General features: G+C 38.0%; 1 protein-coding gene across 6 annotated transcripts in view; it reads left to right on the top strand.

The window, feature by feature from the left end:
* Positions 1-20,278, top strand: part of IDE (insulin degrading enzyme) — a 98,754-nt gene that overhangs the window by 72,396 nt on the left and 6,080 nt on the right. For 4 of the 6 annotated variants that reach the window (XM_020782916.3, XM_020782913.3, XM_020782912.3 and 1 more), the window contains exons 16-24: positions 2,519-2,629; positions 5,497-5,617; positions 9,403-9,494; positions 10,812-10,923; positions 12,481-12,648; positions 14,547-14,819; positions 15,367-15,428; positions 19,357-19,429; positions 19,741-19,808. In XM_020782916.3, the coding sequence (XP_020638575.2) occupies positions 2,519-2,629; positions 5,497-5,617; positions 9,403-9,494; positions 10,812-10,923; positions 12,481-12,648; positions 14,547-14,819; positions 15,367-15,428; positions 19,357-19,429; positions 19,741-19,808 (1,080 nt within the window). Of the gene's footprint in view, positions 1-350; positions 496-2,518; positions 2,630-5,496; positions 5,618-9,402; positions 9,495-10,811; positions 10,924-12,480; positions 12,649-14,546; positions 14,820-15,366; positions 15,429-19,356; positions 19,430-19,740; positions 19,809-20,278 lie in introns of all 6 variants that reach the window. The other 2 variants (XM_078391315.1, XM_072995335.2) reach the window with 1 other exon arrangement.

The following is a 20,278-nucleotide window of genomic DNA, read 5'->3' as shown; positions in this document are numbered from 1 at the left end:
ATCTGAATTTTCAGTTAAATCTTTTCTTAAATCTTCAGCATTTCCATTCATATTCAGAAACGTTTTCCTTCATTTTACACCATTCACAAGATTTATAGCAAGGGTTTTTTTTGTACTTAAAAGTAAAATAAAATTACACCCTAATTGGATTTAAGATTCTTCTCTGTTGTCCACATATGAAGTCAAGACTTCTAATGAAGAAACAAATTTCTTACTATTCTTGTAGTGTTTCATTCCCGAAAATATTGGTTATGAGGCTGCATATACATACTCTTCAGTCATGTTTCTTCATCCATTTACCATGTCGCTGCTTGAGGTATCAAAGCATCCTTTTTCTTTCTTTTTGTTAGTCGCTACCTTTATGCTGACCCTCTCCATTGCAACATGACATACCTGTTAATCAGGTTATTGAAGGATGATTTAAAAGAGTATACATATGCAGCACGCCTCTCAGGTTTGGTGTATGCCATTGCATCAGGAATGAATGCAATACTTGTAAGTAAGTTGGGGAAAAGACAGGATGAAATGAGATGGCTTGAGAATTAAATGCCTCTTGGAAGATGTTTGGCTTTTTCAATTCCAAGCAACATGGCTACTGGTTTTGTGTTTCCTTGCATCTGTATAATAACAGAGAGAAAACCTCATGCAGTAATATAACCATTGACTGAATGGTGTGGGTGTGATTAGAATGTTATTCGTGAATTGGTAATGTACTAATACTGTGTTTCTAATTTGCATTTGTTATTCTTTTGTGTAAAAATCTTAAAAGAACTGCTTGAAAATGAACACTGAATTTTGTTGTCTCTTAGTCGTTAGATTAAAATGTATAGGAAAAAGAAGAAGGGAAAAGGCAACCATTGTCACTAGAGTGTCCTTTGACATTAGATAGTGCATCTGTTGGGGCATCAGCTAAAAACTGTTGTAGGCTAAAAACTGCATTTTCAGACTTTATAGCTGATTAAAATGCTACTAACTATGAAAATAAAGCATGTTGGAATGAGACAATTGTTATGAATTGCTCTTTTAACATTAAACAAATGGATTTTTCATGCTTTGTTACTTCTTTCTTAGACTTTCTTAATCGGATACAAAAATAACACAGTTCTCTTTAAAGCCTTAGCCAGATTTTAAGCTGATGTACTCTGCATTAGGAACTGTGAAATAAGTGTAGGACAACTTCAAATAGTTTTCCCCCCTCAACTAAAATTGGTTGAAAATACAAGCACAATTTTTAATATTAAAAAGCACTTGCTGACTGTTCTGTTGTCATTTCCATTTCCATTCTGACGTTCTTCTGCTGTGGAAATTACGGTGAGATACATAGCATTCACCTCCTATCTAATCAACAGCCCAGACTTATTTAGCTTCAGCAACATTGTTGCAGCATATCTTCAGATATATCTTGTGTCTAGTGAATTCTTATTTGTCTGATCATCCAGCATATGGGCAGTCAAATTATGGCCCTCCACATGTTGTAGAACTGCAGTTTCTGTCAACCAGTAAGCATAGCCAGTAGTGATGAATGTTGGGAATTGTAATCCAAGGAGGGGTGAACTTTGTCCATGCCTGGTTCTAGGAAAGTTATTTCCATTTTGTTTACTTCAGCCACTAAATATTTGCAAAAATCTGTTCTATTAGCTATCCAGAGATTCTGATTATATTTCATTTCACGTATTCAGACAATTTGTCCAAATATAGGTGTTTTCTGCATTACTATATGTCACATGTTAAATCACAGACACACACACACACACAAAGCAGGCAGAAGATGAGAGTATTATGTCAATGTAAAGCAGAGTTAATGTAATATTAAAATAGAGTACATTTCAAAGAAACTGTATTTGGATATAACTGCTTATGTGTATGAGGGTTAGTCCAGTCATACAATAAATTTCTGGAATTGTTTCCTTGATGTCTTAAGCAGTCGACATCTCCTATTTTTCTTAATAAGAATGTTATAAACTCTTCTGCTTTAGAAATTGTAGAATGAAAATCCTGCTACATTTGCTCTAGATTTTTAAATAAATAAATAAATAAATAAATAAATAAATAAATAAATAAATAAATAAATAAATAAATAAATAAATAAATAAATAAATAAATAAATAAATAAATAAAATCTTGACCTATGTCTATTGTTCATTTGGAAAAATATTCCACAGTTTCTGGAAGATTACTGCATTGTTTTCCTTATTTTTAAATCCAGAAAACCATGATAGGGTTGTTAAACTAATAAATGGTGAGCATTTCCTTCTTTGCAACATATAATAGTGTTTATTCTGTATTGTAATTTTGCTTTCATAATACTTTACTTAAGTAAGCATTTTAAGTCCCAAAACTTAGTAAAACATGAACAAAACACTGCAGATGCTTTCATACCACTAAAGCAAAATATAAGGGTTTTTGCTGAAGTGTGAGAAGCTGTTTCCTTATGTTAAGTGCTTTTGCCTATGTTGAAAGACGATTTTAACATTTTTAAAGAAACATTGCAAACATTGCTTATACATTCTCTCTATAGCTTTCTGTAAAAGGTTACAATGACAAGCAACACATCCTGCTGAAGAAGATTATTGAGAAAATGGCTACCTTTGAGATCGATGAAAAGAGATTTGAAATTATCAAGGAGGCGGTAAGCCATTTAGATCTTTACCTTGATTCTAAAATCAGAACAGTAGGTATATCACCCTAGTGAAAAAGCAAATATTCCATATGTTCAGAGTATTCCATTCTTTGGAGAGCTTAGAGCTCAAACCTTCAAACATTGTAAGGAAAGGTTTAAAAAATGGATAGTATAGAATTGTAGGTGATGAACAGTACCAAACATAGTTCTTCATGGCCCCTGTGAATCACACCCAGGGTGATTTGCACCTGCACGGAGCCTCATCGGAAGATTCTAGAGCTTCTGCAGTAGCAGTAAACACATTAGAATATGCCCCTCCCAACCCATATAAGTACCTTGGCGCCAAGGCTCCCCTTTCAGTTTTCTTTCAACCGCCGCATTGGGAGCCTCATAATTCTGCTTCTGTGGGTAAAGGAGAAAGAGAGCTTATTCTTGATTCCTTCCTGTTATCAATCGTTTTTCTTTTAATCTATTAGATCAAACTCCTCAGAGATTTTTTCTTTCCCCTCACTCGGCCTCCGGCCGCTTCACCCCTCCCTTCAATCATCAGTTTTTCTCCTCAATTATTTTCTCCTATTCAAAGTCCCTTTGGGCCCGTTTAAGCAACTCGTTATCTGTGATAATAAGATCGCACTTTCCGTCGGACACGCTAAGTGCCTTTTCTGTTTGGGAGAACGACATCCAACTTCCTCCTGTACCCATTGCAAAAATTTTAAGCGTGGAATTCTTCGATCTCGCCTCTCGAGGCGAGATCTCTGACTTTGGGAACAATCCTTACAACCAATTCAAATGGCCCAACCTCCCTGTAAGGCCACTTCTCAAACCAAAGCAATGGAAAAAGCTGTTACTGAGTCATCAAAACAACGTCCAATGGCTACACTAGCTCACTCCAATTCTCCATCTGTATCATCTAAGACCTCAAAGACACACAAATCGAAACCTTCAATGCCGAAGTCCTCGACTTCAAAAACAACTTCTAAACGTCAGAGACCAACTGAAGCTGCTCTAGCTCCAGAGCCTGTTCCTCCTAAACGAGCTAAACAGTCTGAGCCTACAGACATCCCACCACAACAACTCTGTGAATCAATTTCAGTCGGATCTCCCTCAGATGATGACAGTCTTCTGTCCCATCAACCCTGTTCTCAGTCTCCAGAATGGGATGATAGAGTCGACCGACTAGCATCCTCTCCTCCCAGTCACAAACTTCCATTCCTTCCAACAATCCTTTGGTTATTTCATCGCCTGAGGATTGCCATTCCGTATGGCTCGGCACCGTTCCATATTTGATGCCCTTGGATCGCCCACCGATCCCTAACCAGAACCATCAACATTAACAATGGTCACTAACTCTTGTTTTGAAACAGCTTACCAAAACTCCTTTTGGGCCATTAGCTACAACTGACTTAAGACTCCTCACCTTTAAAACAGCTTTTCTCGTAGCCATCACCTCAACTTGACGAGCTAGTGAATTGGCAGCATTACGCTATGACTACCCTTATCTACAATTTTTTCCCGATAAGGTGAAGTTATTCATGGACATTTCCTTCCTCCCCAAAATTGCCTCTCAATTTCATCTTTCTCAGCCAATTGTCCTTCCTTCATTTTTTCCGTCACCACCTTCAAACCAAGAAAAAATACTCCATACGTTGGATGTCAGAAGAGCTCTTACTTTTTATCTCCAGCATACCCAACCTTTTAGACCACGCGTCTCCAACTGCTGGTTTGTGGGCTTCCTGGAACTGGGCCATGGAGATAAATGTCTCCCCCCCTGCACAGTGGGCATGTCGCAAGCACAACACGCCTGCCCACAAGCATGGCACACCCACCTGCGAGCGCGGGGGCGCCCCCGCACACAGAGCCTGCACTCCCAACCGGTCCATGGTCCCAAAAAGGTTGGGGACCGCTGTAGACAGTCATCTCTTCATAAGCCATGAACTACAGTGGTGCCCCGCATAACGAGTGATTCGTTTAACGATGAATCCGCATAGCGATGTGTTTTTTGCGATCGCAAAAGCGATTGCATTGCGATGTTTTAGATGGTAAAACAACCCTTTGCGATGATCGGTAAGCGTTTCGCTTACCAATTATCGCATAACGATGTTTTAAGAACAGCTGATCGGCGGTTCCAAAATGGCCGCCGGGTGAAGAAAATGGCCGCCCGCTGTGTTTTTGCGCCCTTTCCTCGCTTACAGAGAGAGAGAAAGAGAGAGAGAGATTACTTGGAGATGGGTATAAATGCCCTAAATTGATCTGTTGCAATTCGTATACTCATTTTGCTTTGGATCTAGCCTTTGCTCCCATGAGTAGAAATTGTGTATATCTTTTCCTGATTTTCCCCTCTTTTGCATCCTCCGAAAACCTGCGCTAAGGTTTGGGACCCTACAGAATGGAGAGTGGGAGCTTGAAATGGAAATAGGAGATCAACACCCTTCCTCTACAATGGGATTTTCTCAGATTTTCAGAAATCTTTTGTAGTTAAAGAGTTCTGTTTATGAAAGGCTAAATTAAGATCTGCCCCTGTATAAAAATTAAATATCCCCAATGTTATTGAAAGATTTTTAGCGGAAGTCATTTCTTCTTGGCCAGTGTCAATGTACAATTTCTGCATTCCTTATCTACCCTTCAGAGACTGGAAAATGACAGCAAGATAAAACATACACTATCATAGACAGATTCCTTTTACCTTACTTATAATCAGACTTTGCTAACCAGTTTCAAACCCTAGTTTTTAATATCAGTATGCTTGTTTTCAAACTATATACTATATGTTAAGTATCTATTTTGAAAACAATCTTAAATAATGAGTTAATGGAATTCATTGCAATGCTTCATTTCTTAACTAATACAGTACTTGATTTTTGTTTCAAATTTGCTAGTATATGAGATCACTTAACAATTTTAGAGCTGAACAGCCACACCAGCATGCTATGTATTACCTTCGGCTATTAATGACAGAAGTCGCTTGGACCAAAGATGAATTAAAGGAAGCCTTAGATGGTAAGCTTTTACCAAATGTAAGCATCTTTGTTTTCTAATTTGATATTCAAACTTGTTCCAACTTGCTAATCAGAATAGTGTTTCATTTGTCTTGAAGAGGAGCCATAATAATGCTTTGCATGCAAAATGTTCCAGTTCAATTAATGACATCTATAGATGGGGCAGAAAAGACTTACCTTAAACCCTGGAAGACCTCTGTCAGTCAGAATTGACAATACTGAACTAATGGAAAAATTAACCTACTCCATCCGATGTAACTTTTCATGATTCTGGTTCAGTGCTTCTTGTCTCATCTGAGGCAAGAATATATCAGTTTATCTCATCTCTGTTTTAATTAGAATCTATTTTAGTGTTTCTGTTTTATGGAGAGTTTGAAGATTTTCAATTATAAACTTGGTGGTGCTTGGAAAACTTATTAAGAGATTTTATTCTCAGTTCTAGAATTTTAGCCTTCAGATTTAGAATTTAGATCATGCTTGATCATAACATGGTGCCGATTTCTTTCAGGAAGAGATTAAAATAATAGTGTTTAAATATCTAAACTAAGTCTCTGAGGAAGCTTAGTAAAATCATCAAAATAAGATTGCCAGTTAGATTCTAAATTGCTGTACAGTGGGGTCTCTACTTAAGAACGTCTCTACTTAAGAACAATCCAACTTAAGAACAGCTCCATTTGCTAAATTTTGCTTCTACTTGAGAACAGAAATCCAAGATAAGAACAGGAAAAAAAAACCTTTCCTGCTCTTTTTTTAACCTTAGGTCATCTTAGGTTTAAAAAAAAATTCTCCCCCTAGTGGTAGAGTACGTATTAACCAGCTCTGCATTAGTTCCCATGGGAACTAATGCTTCAATGTACGAACGCACCTCTACATAACAAAAAAACAGCCAGAACGGATTAATTGGTTTTCAGTCCATTCCTATGGGAAATTTTGCTTCAACTTAAGAACGTTTCAACTTAAGAACACCATTCCAAAACGGATTAAGTTCTTAAGTAGAGGTTCCACTGTAGTTTCTATGGACGGAAAAGAGCAGATACGGATTAAATGGTTTTCAGTGCATTCCGATGGGAAATGCAGATTCAACATAAGAACTTTTCAACTTGAGAACCACCTTCCAGTACGGATTAAGTTCTTAAGTAGAGACCCCACTGTAGGTAGTAGTAGTTTGTTCCCGGGCAGTGACACTCAGCCTCCTATGCTTCCAAAAGGATGTTCTGGGGTGGATTCAGATGTGTTTATGTCTCTAGCACAGTGATTCCCAGCCTTTATAGACTCATGACCCCTTTTTATAATAGCCAAATAACCTGGGATCCAACCACTATGTTTTCATAAAAAGGCATTTTAATTCATCTCAGAAAGTGGAGGCTTCTTTCTTTCTCAAGGGCTTGTTTCTATAGATATGTATACTCGCTAACGTTAATACCCCACTTAGGAAGATCAAGGAAGAAGTTATTTTAAAAGGACTATAACACTTAGAAGGCAACCGGTGACACACACATACTCGAAAGTATGACTCCCAGGTTGAGTAACAGTGCTCTAGCAGAAAGAAGTTCCACAGTTTTGGTATTTTTGCATTCCAAAAGCACGGTTGTCCTTTGTATCTGCTTATTGAAGATCCTCTGCTGGAAACCACCACTACAGCCTACTCAGTTCCACAGGTTCATCAGCCTCCTGTGTAGTACATTTATGGTACTGCAGGGGCTGCCATGAGTTTGTGTGAAGAAGACAACAATCTGCATTGCAAACTCTAGGATGCTAAATTTTCAGTCCAAGGTCCAAATGCAGTCAGGAAGTTATTTGAGTGGTGGATGGGACCAAAGAGGAGGATAAAAGGTACATAGAACTGATTCTGTACCAAATCTTAAGAAAGCTTAACAGTAGCTACATGGACCATGGCTTTTCCATAAATAGCAATATTAGATGAGTAAATGAAATTACCTTTATAGTGTATTGAAGGTAAAGCATCATTATAAATTGTGGCATGTCTTATGGTTAATTCAATGATTATATCAGCAGTAGACCAGGGAACTCAAACTTGCACATTTAAATTTAAACTGAAAAGTATGGAGTGTATGGGATTGTTTAACTTCTTTTTTAAAAAAATATGTTAAATTTTAAGAAGTGGATATTAAAATTAGGAGCATGATCCAGCTATCACGTTCTTATGAATACAGTACAGGGAAAACACAGCGACTACATGCAGACAAAGAACTGTGAATGAAAGCTTGGTGGGCTGAAGGCTGGAAAGGAAAAGGATTTCCTTCTTTGCATCTCCATTCCATTTTCTTCTCGGTGATGGAGTATCCCATTCTGTAGCTGCTGTCTTTAAGGGCTGTATGACTTTTTGCGTCAGGTCTCCTGACTTCGGTTAGAAAGGAAACCTATTCTTAATTGGTCATTTTCAGCATTTTCTCCAGAGATGCAAGTTCAGTCTTGACTGACTATTTTTCACACCATATCCTTTGTTGGTGTGATAACCAAATAACCAAATCCTGTTGGTTATTTACATCCACATGAGAGATACTGGTTTCATATTAATTGTGCAGCCAGTACATACACAGTACTTTATCAGTAAGCTACAGTTAGCTCTATTGACATAACGTGTTTTGTCTTAGGCTCACATAAATAACCAACATATATTTTGCTTATTTGTATTTATTTATTACATGTTTATTCCATTATTTCCATTGAAAAACAAGTCTATATGAAGCTACTAACAGTATCACTAAAAATAAATTATACAGTAAACCCAGTGAAATAAAAACAGTAAGCTTTAAAAGAGTTTTAAAGGCCAGTTGAAGCGATGTATCTTAATATTCTTCCTCAAAAGCAATGAAATGGGAACTGATCACAAGTATGTGTCAGATCAGAAAGTATGGCTCTTAAAAAGAAGAGCTTTTAAAAAGCCCTGTAGGCCTTTAGAAAGCATCCGAAATCTGCATTTGCATAGCTGGCAAAGCTGAAACTTTCTACTAGAGTGATCAGACCCAATGCAATATCTTCTTATCTGATTGATTTTAGTGATGGTTCAAATGTACCTAGAACCAGAAGTGATAACCCTGTTGTGCATATGCATATAATGACATACTTATATTGATGACTAGCTGGATAGCCCAGTGGTGTAGGTATGGTTTGGTATTCGATTCTCCACTGTGCCTCCTGTTGTAAGAGCCACAGGTGAGGTGCACAGTCCCAGGACACTCTCAGAAGAAGGGAATGGTAAACCATTTCTGTTTATTCTCTACCTCAAAAGCCCTGGAAAGGGTTGCCATCAGTTGGAATTGACGACACACAGTACATACATATACATACTCACATGTATGTACACAAACACACACATAAACATAAAAGAATTTTAGAGTTAATTATCAGCCTTTTAAATTGTTGCTGCCAAGATGCCTGAAGTACTTTACAAGAGAGTAATAAACCATATGTTCAGTACGTAGTTATATGTACAGTTGTGAATATTTTTCATTATAGATGTGCATTGATTTCAATGCAGAGTTGTCTTTCTGTTCTTTCCCTTTTCTCCCCTATGTTGGAATCTGGGTCAAACCAACATATGAATTCTAACAAGGCAAAATGTTTAGTGAGCACAACAATTTAGACCTGGAAACTTTCCAAACATGAATATTTGGGAGGGGGGGTGAAACACCCACTGCCTTTTGGTGATAATTACAATTTTTCTTTTTTCTTCTTAAGAAATGCATTTCACTTTGCAATAATGTACTTTCCTCCTCTAGAAGGAAAACATGATTGATTTAAATGTCTAAATATCTGTTGTAGATGTCACTCTTCCCCGCCTCAAGGCCTTTATTTCTCAGCTGTTGTCACGGTTACACATTGAAGCACTTCTCCATGGCAATATCACGAAACAGGTTGGTTTTGATTTGTTTTTCAGAAAAAGCAGATATATCTTGATAATGATACTAGAACTCAACACTTTTATCTGATAGTTTCATTTTTTAAAAAAATTCATAATTTTACTGCCCACGGCAAGAATCTTGTTGGTGGTTTAGGAGTGCATAGATTAAATTGCGTTACTTGCTTTAGATTGCCACTGACTAAGGAGGCATTGGTTGTATCACTAAGCATGCATCTGTTGCCCAGCCAGGTGCAGGTCTTGTAACATGAGAGTACCTCCTTAGTTATTGACAGTTGCCATGGTGAGCTATGCAAGTCAAAATTTATCAAAATAAGGTACATAGGTTTACTATAGTTGGGATTAACAGTTGGATTTAGCCCTCAAAATATAGTAGGGCCTCTAAACATGCACTGAATGAGATTTGAGTCAATTTCTATTGTATGGCACATGGTGGTTTCTCTTTTCTTAGCAAAATAAAACTGCAGTAATGTATGCTACTTCCCTGCACTTAAGTTTTCAAGCAAATGGTATATAATCCGAACAGAGCACTCACTGAAAATAGGTAAGAATGAAGTCAGTGGCTAAAGTTATTGACAGTTTATGAACTAGAAATAATATACTTTATGATGTTCTTCATAGTATGAGATTATTTGCTGTTAATAGGTATATTTTAGTTTTGTAAGAGTGTTTTCACTTGGGAAAGGCATTTTAATGCAATGTAGATAGTGTATAGAAATGAAGAGAACCTGTATACGGTATTTGCTCAAGGCATGACAGATCTATACTGAGTATTTGTGTTGGAGGGAAGAAACCAGAGATAAGGGGAAGAAGTCAACAGAATTGCATGTACTGAAACTTCCAACTATGGTATCTGTACAAAATGTTGGACTTATGAATGTGAAATGCTGTACCAGTGATGAACAGACTTTAGCCACTGACTTCATTCTTACCTATTTTCAGTGAGTGCTCTCTGTTCAAATTATATACCATTTGCTTGAAAACTTAAGTACACTCTGAGAGTGTAACATCTTTTATGGTAGCAAAAAGACAAACTGGATACTGACCTGGGTATGCTCTTTTTAAAGTTCTTATTTTATCAGTATTATATACAGTATATTACAGAAAAATGTAAAGATTCTGTTTCATCCTTGAATGAAGTAGCAGTAGTCACATGAATTATTTCAGCTTCCCATTTCCAATATTAATCTGTTGCAATTAATCATGTTTTTATTGCTCACTTATTCCACCTCTTAGTACCTTTCTATGTTGTTACCAAGTGGAACATTCTCCGGGACTTAATAAAATCTGCAATGATTTTCTTCTCTTCCAGGCTGCGTTAGGAATAATGCAGATGGTTGAAGACACACTCATTGAGCATGCTCACACAAAGCCTCTCCTTCCTAGCCAGCTAGTAAGATACAGAGAAGTACAACTGCCAGACAGTAAGTCATCTTTCTGGGTGGAAGATATCTTGTTTAAAAATGAAATCCATGGTGTATGCACTCTGCAGTGGGGTGGTGGGCAGACACAACACACAGGTTTAGGGAGATAAATGTCCTGTGGAAATAATTAGGCAGAATGGACTCCTGTAGAGACCCCTCAAGAATTGTCAGTCAGACGTAAACTAAAAGCAATCAAGTTAAAAAAAAACAGTAGTCCTCCTAAACCTAACTAAAGCCATGGTCAGTCTTATGCACATTTACTTGGAATTAAGCCCAGTCAAAGATGACTTCTGACACTGTGCTCATAAAAAGTACTTTGTCTTCCCTTTGTGTGCCCTGAAGCACTGTGATCACAGCAAGAGGTAATCTGTCCTGCTACCAGCGGCCCTCGAGTCTTCAAGAGTATTTTCACTGAACCAAAGCAGGATTTACTTTGTGCTGAAGGAAGTTTGGGGAGGGAGCTGTATCAACCATTTTCATTCTCTGTGTTGGAGCCCCATTGAAGAGTATGGCCTAACTAATATTAGAACTTGGCCATCTATGAATAATACTCTGCAGCTAGACTACTGACTGGGGCCAGCTACAGGGAGCTTATAACGTACCTATTACAAGAACTGCACTGGCTAGCAGTCCATTTCTGGGCCCAATTCAGAGTGCAGGTCATTATCTATAAAGCCCTATACAGCTTGGGTCTAGCCTACCTGAAGGACTGTATCTCCTTATATGCACCTTCTTGACGATTAAGATCAGCAGAGGAGGCCCTACCCTTGGTCCCATTGTCAGCACAGCTGATGGGGACATGGGAGAGGGCCTTCTCTGTGGCAGCTCCCAGGCTATGGAACACTCTCTCTTTCCCTGTCTGGGAAGGAGTTCTGAGACTCCTGTCCTAAAGTATGCTGCTGGAAATAACATGGAACGCGTGTTCTTTCACTGACATCTAATTTACTGTTAGAAACTAATATGGTTTCAATGATAAATTATAAAGTCCTTTAAAATTAGTACTAAAATTATTTGCTTTTAGATCCATCCGCATGTAGCATTAGAGGAGAAACCCATGCCTTATTTTTCCAAGTAGAATAACTATATAATGAAACACTTTAATTCTCAATATTTGACTTTCAAATGTGTATCCAGAATTTTTTCAGAAGGTGCAGGAAAGCAAAATTGATTGCAATATTTGGAAGTGCAGGTTAGCAAATTGCATTTTAATTCAAGAATATTTTCTGATGTACTCACTGGACATGCTGTTTACCAAAATCATGACTGTCGTTGTTTAAGATATTTATGCAGCTGATCAGCTGCTCTTGTGGGAAGCTACAGTCTTTTGCTCATGAAACAAAGAAACCATAGCTCAAAATAGATCCTTTTTTTATCCTTGGCCTATGAGTTGCATATCCCATGGATTTAGAAAGGGAAAATGTAATGTTCTATGCTAAGGAGTGCCTTGCAGTTAAGGATAAATACCTTCTTCCACTCCAGTTTTATTTCTGATAAAAGTCTCTGTGTATTTTACTTATTTCTGAACTGATCGTCTATATATTTTTTGCTTTTTTGTAGGAGGCTGGTTCGTCTATCAACAGAGGAATGAAGTTCATAACAATTGTGGCATAGAAATATATTATCAAACAGATATGCAAAGCACCTCAGAGAATATGTTTTTGGAGCTCTTCTGTCAAATTATTTCAGAACCTTGCTTCAATACCCTGCGCACTAAGGAACAGTTAGGTGAGCATTTAGTATTTAACCTATGATTGCGATGGTGGCAGACTGCTTGTCTCAGCCTTTCACCTGGAATCCCACTTATGGGTGAGCTGATTCTATGGTTAAAGGGCAGAATATTTGTCAGGGTAGATAACCATGATCATGAAGGTGATTTTCCCTTGGTGTAGCTGTCCCATTACATGCTCTAGGTATGCTGATCACTTCTGCTTTCTCAAGTGTGGGACAATGAACTCTATAATTTGTGGTAGCTACAATAGATGGATCTAATTACTTACTCTTTCTCAGCACTGTTGTTTGAATTTCCTTGAGCAACTTGACAGAAAGTAAATAAATTGAGTGATTTAGACAGAGTACGCATAGGTTTTTTTAAATAAAAAGTTCCCAGTGTTTAAAGTAATACAGGGTAGGGGATGTCACTTTGTGTAAAGAGTTTTTTTAATGTTGTAACTTTGTTTATATGCTGCTTTTTTGTTATAGGCCCACAATCATGCATGCACAGTGAAAACAGAAATAAACAAACAAACAAAAAATCCATATCCAGATCAAGACAGTGAAAATTTAAGTTACAGTTGCACATCAGTTATACAGTTGTGTGCTTTAGAGGAAGGTGGGACATTGAAACAGCTGTGGGTTGTTTTTTCTTATTGCTTGCTGGCATCTTCAACTGTGTCATTAGGAGTCAGTGGCATAAAAGATATAGCTACTATAACACTTTGGATAAGCACCGTCATGCTGCAAATGTGATGTTTGTAGAATCCCATTATCTGTTTATAGTTCTTCACATCCACTAACAAATCAAATTGAAATAATCATTTCAAAAAGATATAAGGAATTTTGAAAGTGATACATAGGTTTTTCTTTTGCTTTCTGTTTCTTTTATGGTACAAAATTTATTTATTTATTTATTTATTTATTTATTTATTTATTTATTTATTTATTTATTTATTTATTAGCCTTTTATCCCGCCCTTCTAGACAATGTCTACTCAGGGCGGGTCATAATAATGAGATTCATAATATTCATAATAATGAGATTCATAAAATTCATGATAATGAGAAATCCTCATCAGTTTGCCTGATGCTAATAGAACAGGCCTGAATGTGGCTGGAGAAACGCACAGCAGCAGATCTCTGGCAGCATCTCAAGCTATGCTGAATCACATCCATTAAGGAAGAAGAGAGATGGAAATGGCAGACTTTTCAGCCTCATGGATGTTATAGTTGCAATTCACCTTCCAGCAAAAGCACTGGAGAGGAAATCAAGCTGTTCCAATACTAAGCTGACATAGCTGATGGGTCGAGATCAATTCATTCCCACCCCAGAACACCCTGTGTTCTGGGGTGGGACATTTGATTATTTATTTGATTATTTATTTATTTGAAATACTTTTTAATTGCTGTTCTTCCCATGCCTCTTAAAGTAAAATGGAATAAAATATACTGAATACATTATTTTAAAACAGAGTAAAACCATTTTAAAGGACAACTTTAAAAACAATTTTAAAAATCAAAAGCTGTAGAAAATAATACTATTTTGGCTGCTTTTTGAAAGCTCAGCAAAGATGGAGCTAACCTGACTCATTGTGGTGGCACAGGCAACAAGGGCTCTGCTGAAATTAAATAAGAGCTTCTACATTGGCAGAGAGCCTCTCTTGAATTGGCAACATTGGCTTGATCCACCAGGCAACATCATAGGTTTAGGATTGCTAGAAAATCATGAGATTAGTTACATTGGTTGCAACATCCATGCAGTTGATTCATGACCTTTAACTATAAAGCTGGAACATAATATAATATTCCAGATTCAAGAAAAACAATACAAATGTTTTATTTCTTTGCTGTGAGAAAAGTTAGTGGATGATAGATGAATAGGTTGAATTTGTTTTATGTTCTTTTCCCAAGGGTATATTGTGTTCAGTGGGCCACGAAGGGCTAATGGTATCCAAGGACTGCGATTTATCATCCAGTCAGAAAAACCTCCACACTATTTAGAGAGCAGGGTTGAAGCTTTCTTAAAAACCATGGAGAAGTGTGTAGAAGAGATGTCGGAAGAAGCCTTTCAGAAGCACATTCAAGCTTTAGCAATCCGTCGCCTTGACAAACCAAAGAAGTTGTCTGCTGAGTGTGCAAAATACTGGGGAGAAATAATTTCACAGCAGTATAACTTTGACAGAGGTAAGAGAAAGCTGAAACTACCCATCTCAAACTGGAGATGTTAAATTTCAGAATAAAACATTTAAAAGTAGCAATTCAGCTACTTCATATTCAGACTAATCTTGTCAAAGTTTCAACATTAATGTTGCTCAAGGCTATTGAGTAAAATTTATATCCTTCCTCTCTCCTAAAACCTTGGACTCTGGCCAAATCAGGACAAGATTGAAGAACAAATGCAAATAAGAATATGTCTCCCCACCCATTTGACTCTTCCGTTGTGTTTGAGGCAAAACCAAAGTAGATGCTTAGAACCTGTTGTTTGACTAGTTGTGAAATAAAGGGTTGAGCAATCCAGAAACGCCAGTGTTTCATAAGTAAAACTTCACATTTTTAACAGAGTTAGTAAGAACTGGGAATATTGCATGTACACAGGTTCCAGGAAATGCACCAATCCTTCACAGTAGCAGTATTCTTTGTGGCAAATATATGCTGATATGTTGGAGATTTTAGAGCAGCACATATATGCTGATGAATTGCATAGTAACACTAATTTATAAATATTGTTCAGATAACATTGAAGTGGCATATCTGAAAACTCTAACAAAAGAAGACATAATGCACTTTTATAAGGTAAGTTGATCAATATATCTTTGATTGATAAAGAATTTGAGATTTTATGGAAGCATTGCAGCTGTTATAACAGTAACAGTTTAGATTATCTAAATTCAGATACATCAGAAGTTAAAATACCAGCTTTGCATAGTGGCATGGTCACCCACATGTTTATGGAAACCTGGATATATTCTTACATTCTTCTTTTATTCCAGATTCTTTTGGCCAGAATAAAAATATTGTTCTCTGCCTATTCCATAGTCACTCAGTACAACACTCAAAATTAAATATCCTGTCCTTCAGCCAGGTCAAGGCAGTGACCCTGAAGATGTCTCTGTAACCTTGCTTACCTTCATTTTATCTTGCTGTCAGCTTTCTATGTAGCACTAATGGATGATTTTTCAAAATTAATCATATTGTCAGTGGTTACCCTACAGTTGTTGATCCCCTGATTATGCCAAAGGATGGAGGCAAATGCCGGTGAAACAGCCACTGTTTTCTCAGAAGGGCAGGGGAAAAGACCTGATATGGAAAGTATGGAAATGGCATATAAAAAGTGTATGTACCCCCAGTGTCTCTGGAAACACTCTCAGATTTGCTCCCCTCAAGTGGGGCTATGCTGTGATTACTTGTGGGCAGAAAGGATATGTCTCCTCATCCCAGTTTGTCTCTGCATCTCAAGTGTTATGGTGTGAGGTGACATGTCCCTATCTTGGCCTGCATGGTTTTTTTTGTCAGAAATTGTGCAAGCCAGGATAGGGACATGTCACCTCACACCCTAATACTTAGACACAGACACAGCAGAGGGAATTCAGTGACACCTTCTTCTAAAGCAAGCATGGACACACGGATCACTGGTTTCAATCCACACTAGAAAACATTTCACCTCTTCCCAACCTGCAGTGGAACAAAACATACAACCAGGTAGTAGCATACAGCCAGTGCAGTCAGTGGATCACATCCAAGCACAGCCTTAGGAATTCTGGTTCAGATTCATAACACAAGTTTTATTTGCAGACAAACAGGAACAAATCTGCACATGATCCTAAGAGTACTCGTTGAAATATCCCAGGTGGAAAACACTGTCCACATGTCTCACATCCTGATATTAATTGGTAAGATCTAGGGCAATAAATGATGTTCTGTGAAGAAATGAGAAATGGGTCCTTCTGTGTCAGTGCTCTGTCAATTACAGCCCCAAGCTAGAAGTCACACTGGAGTATACACCCTGTTTCCAGTGACCAATGAGTCTCAGACAGTGGGCTCTAGTCCATTTTCTCTGTTGTTAAAACAGTAAGAAACAAGTATCTACAATTTCTTTACCTCCTTTGTAGCTGAAGACTTCAAGCCTTCCAGTAGTCCTTTGTGCTTCTAGAAGTCCTTCAGTCTTGACTCCAGTTTTGTAGTAACAATTGCAGGTTTGATTAGTTAGCTTTGACTCTTCTGACTTACTTTTATCTATTACAGCATCATCAGGTGTGCCTCTGTTATCCCATCTTTCTCACTGACTCAGTGAGTGCTTCTTCTTCGGCATACATACCTTTGGTCATAACCACTGCTATTTACCTTCCTTTGATTTTGATGTCTTGCATCATCTATGGAACACTTCACTATTTCAATCTCTAAAAGCACAAAAGACTATTCAGTTGTTCATGAAACATATGACAATGTCTACCTTTAGAGATAACACAGAAACTTTTTTTGGATCTTTATAAGCATATGGCTGCAATGCCCAAGCCTATTCTTCTTCAGAGGATAATTCTGACTTCTTTTCTTTGCCTTCTCCAACATCACTTGATCATGTGATACCCCTAACTTCTCTGGATGGTGCCAAGTGGTGTGTGATTCACATTCTTTGTATAGCAAAATTCTATGAGGTTGAAATAATGGCTACTCCCCCACCAATATTGAAGCTATTGTTTCACTGGGTTCAGGAACAGGCATCAGTGCCAATAAAGATATCAGTCTTACTGTTTCTCGCACACTTAGCTTAACCATCATTCTGAACCATCATTCATACTGCATACTTTTCAGATGATATAAGACCTGTACTGGACTCAAGAGGAAGGTGGTAGTTTCACAACTAAACCAAGTGCAGCAAGGTGTCTGCCCTCCACACTTTTTTTTTCTGGTCCCTGTCTCATTCCTCTTAGACTCCATCTCAGTCCTGTACATCCCAAGAACTATGAGCATCCAGCTTCCAGTAAATGGTCTTCCCACAAATCACAACAATTGTGACACCTTTTGTCTGACACATCAGCCTATCTCCTCCTCTGCATTTGTCACCCCTTCAGTCAGTAAAAAGCAGGTGATACAAAGTTCCGTTTCTCACCTGGATCCTTTCCATCACTTGTTTGTCCTGTGCAATAGAATTCCACAGGAAGGAAGGTTTTGTTCTCACTCCTCCAAATATCTTTGAGAAGAGTTTGCCTTGTTTCTGGAGAAAGATGTTACCAGCACCACATGGCTTCAAAAGTCAGTCCTCTCATTTCTCTGAAATGTTCCTCTGTTAGATGTTTGTCGTGCTGATACATAGTCCCAGCTGTCTATATTCATCCTTTGTTCAAGCACATTTTTGGTTTGGCATTCTCTGTCTTCCGATAAATAAGACCACAATTGACCCATATAGGTGAATCGCAGAGATACTGAAGAAGAAGTGCAGGTTGCTTTTCTATAACTAGTTCTTTGAGAGGTAGACGGTGAACTCATAAAAGCCCACCTCCACCCCTTTGATAGCTCACTGTCTTTATTGTTTTGGTGGCAGAATCAGAGCGGAATGTCTTCAGTATGCTTAGGCATGTAAAGTAGAGGGATGGGGATTGGGTTCCCACCAGTCAGTCAAGAGTACTACTCAGGTTACTCAGCAGTGAAATGTTCAGGGTATGGCTCTGCACAGGCAAAAGACCCATGAGTGCATTCACAAACAATGACTCAAACAGTTACAAGTAAGCAACAGACTTGTCATCATTGCATATTAAGAACAGGTTAATTATTGACATACGTGTCTTGTATTTAAATTACCTGGTTATATTGTAAAACACTCTGATTTTTACACCCTTCTCAGCTTATTCAGTTTATGATGCTGGAGACTGTTTTCCATGAACTGTTTTAAATTAGGAGTGTATATTGCATCCAGGGCAGCATTAATAGAAATTGACTGGAAATTACATCATGGGTTTCAGCAGATTTGTCATTATATATTAAAAACATGTTAATTATTTATGGAAATTTGTTTTAGTTAAACTATGGCATTACAGTTGTTGAGCACGCTGCTTTATCTCCTTTCCAGCTACTGAAGCATCTAATAAGCTATGCTTAAATGACATACTTGTGCCATACATTTTAATGTTGCTTTTACTAAATTTTTAATCTTTTAAAAATAATAAGTGGATTTTGATCCATAGAAGTACATCCTGCAATATATTTATTCATCTTTAATGTGCCACAATACTTTTGTACTTTGTTTTTTCCCTCTATTCCCCCCCCCTTTTAAAATCCTTTAATTTTGCCAGTATTTCAGTAGAGTTTTCATCTTTGCTGAATCTGATTTCTGCCTCTATCCTTATTTAGCTTCACACAGAAAGAACTTCAGTAAAATTTGCAGCATTCTTAACCAGGATGTAACTGCTGTGTAGCTGGAACAAAGTTGAAGTGCTTTCCTATCCCAGAGAAATTGTTCACCTAGCAAGAGAATAGCTACCTCCAGATGGTTTTTACCTGACAGCATACCCATGGTAGCCTGAGGGGTCTGCACATCAAAGTATCTTCCGTTCCTGTTAGCAAAAATGATTTCTTGGTGTTTCTGTTCTATTTAGTAATTGATGCAGGTTGCTTGGATCAGACACATTTGCTCCAGTATGCCAGACAGATTCATGTTGTGAACTCTGCGGGGAAAATTCTTATATCTCTCTGTCATTCTTTTGCTATCCTTTTTTTCCTTCTCCAGGAGATGTTGGCAATAGATGCTCCAAGAAGGCACAAAGTATCTGTACATGTATTAGCAAGAGAGATGGATTCCTGTAAGTACTGAGTGCATTTGTTTACTTCACCACAGTCTCTGTTCAAGTCAGCGCTGTGAAGCCGCTTGTAGTGCAAACCAAAGACTTTCTACAATAACAAGTTCTGGAAGAATTTTTATGACCTCTAGTGGATGGGTAGAAATATCCTCACATGATAGTTAATGTGAGAAAAGTTCAGGAGTTCCAGATTTCCAGGCAATAAAAAGAGCAGCTCTGTTCTTGGCATCGGTCAGTTCAGAATGTGTGCATGTACTGAAGTATTTTAACAGAGACTTGAATGATTTTTTTGTGATTTTTTTGTTATTAAATAGGCCCTGTTGTGGGAGAATTTCCATCCCAAAATGATGTAAATCTGGCACCGGCACCAGCATTACCACAGGTAAAAAGGAAACCTTTTCTTCCTCTTCCTGGGCAAGGTTGTATAGAATTGCATCCTGAGGACCACAGTTGCTTCTAAGAGGCAAATGTTGCCATATAAGGGCATTACAAGGACACACTCCTCTCCTCTGGACTCTCTCCGGTGCTTCTCCCCTGTCACTCTCCCTGTGCTCTCCTCCCTCTCCTCCTCTATCCTCATGGCTCACTCTGAGAGTTCCTTAAGAGATAGTGTTGCGAAAGCATAGCTGCGAAGATTCCCTGTGCTTGTGGTGACTTAGGTGACCTTGGTGAGACTCCACCCACACGCTTCATGCTGAGGATATATGCCACAACAGCAAGAAAGTGCTTTGCAGAGTTTCAGAAAGCCCAGCAGTCTCCACCTCCCCACCTTCTCAATGACCCTCTATGAAGGGTCTTCATAGTGAGGCATTGAAGGCAAGCTGGAGATTAAAGTAAATGGCAAAGAGTCAC

This window comes from Pogona vitticeps, chromosome 3 (assembly GCF_051106095.1).
Source record: "Pogona vitticeps strain Pit_001003342236 chromosome 3, PviZW2.1, whole genome shotgun sequence".
Lineage (NCBI taxonomy): Eukaryota > Metazoa > Chordata > Lepidosauria > Squamata > Agamidae > Pogona > Pogona vitticeps.
This window is presented reverse-complemented; position numbering and strand designations above follow the sequence as displayed.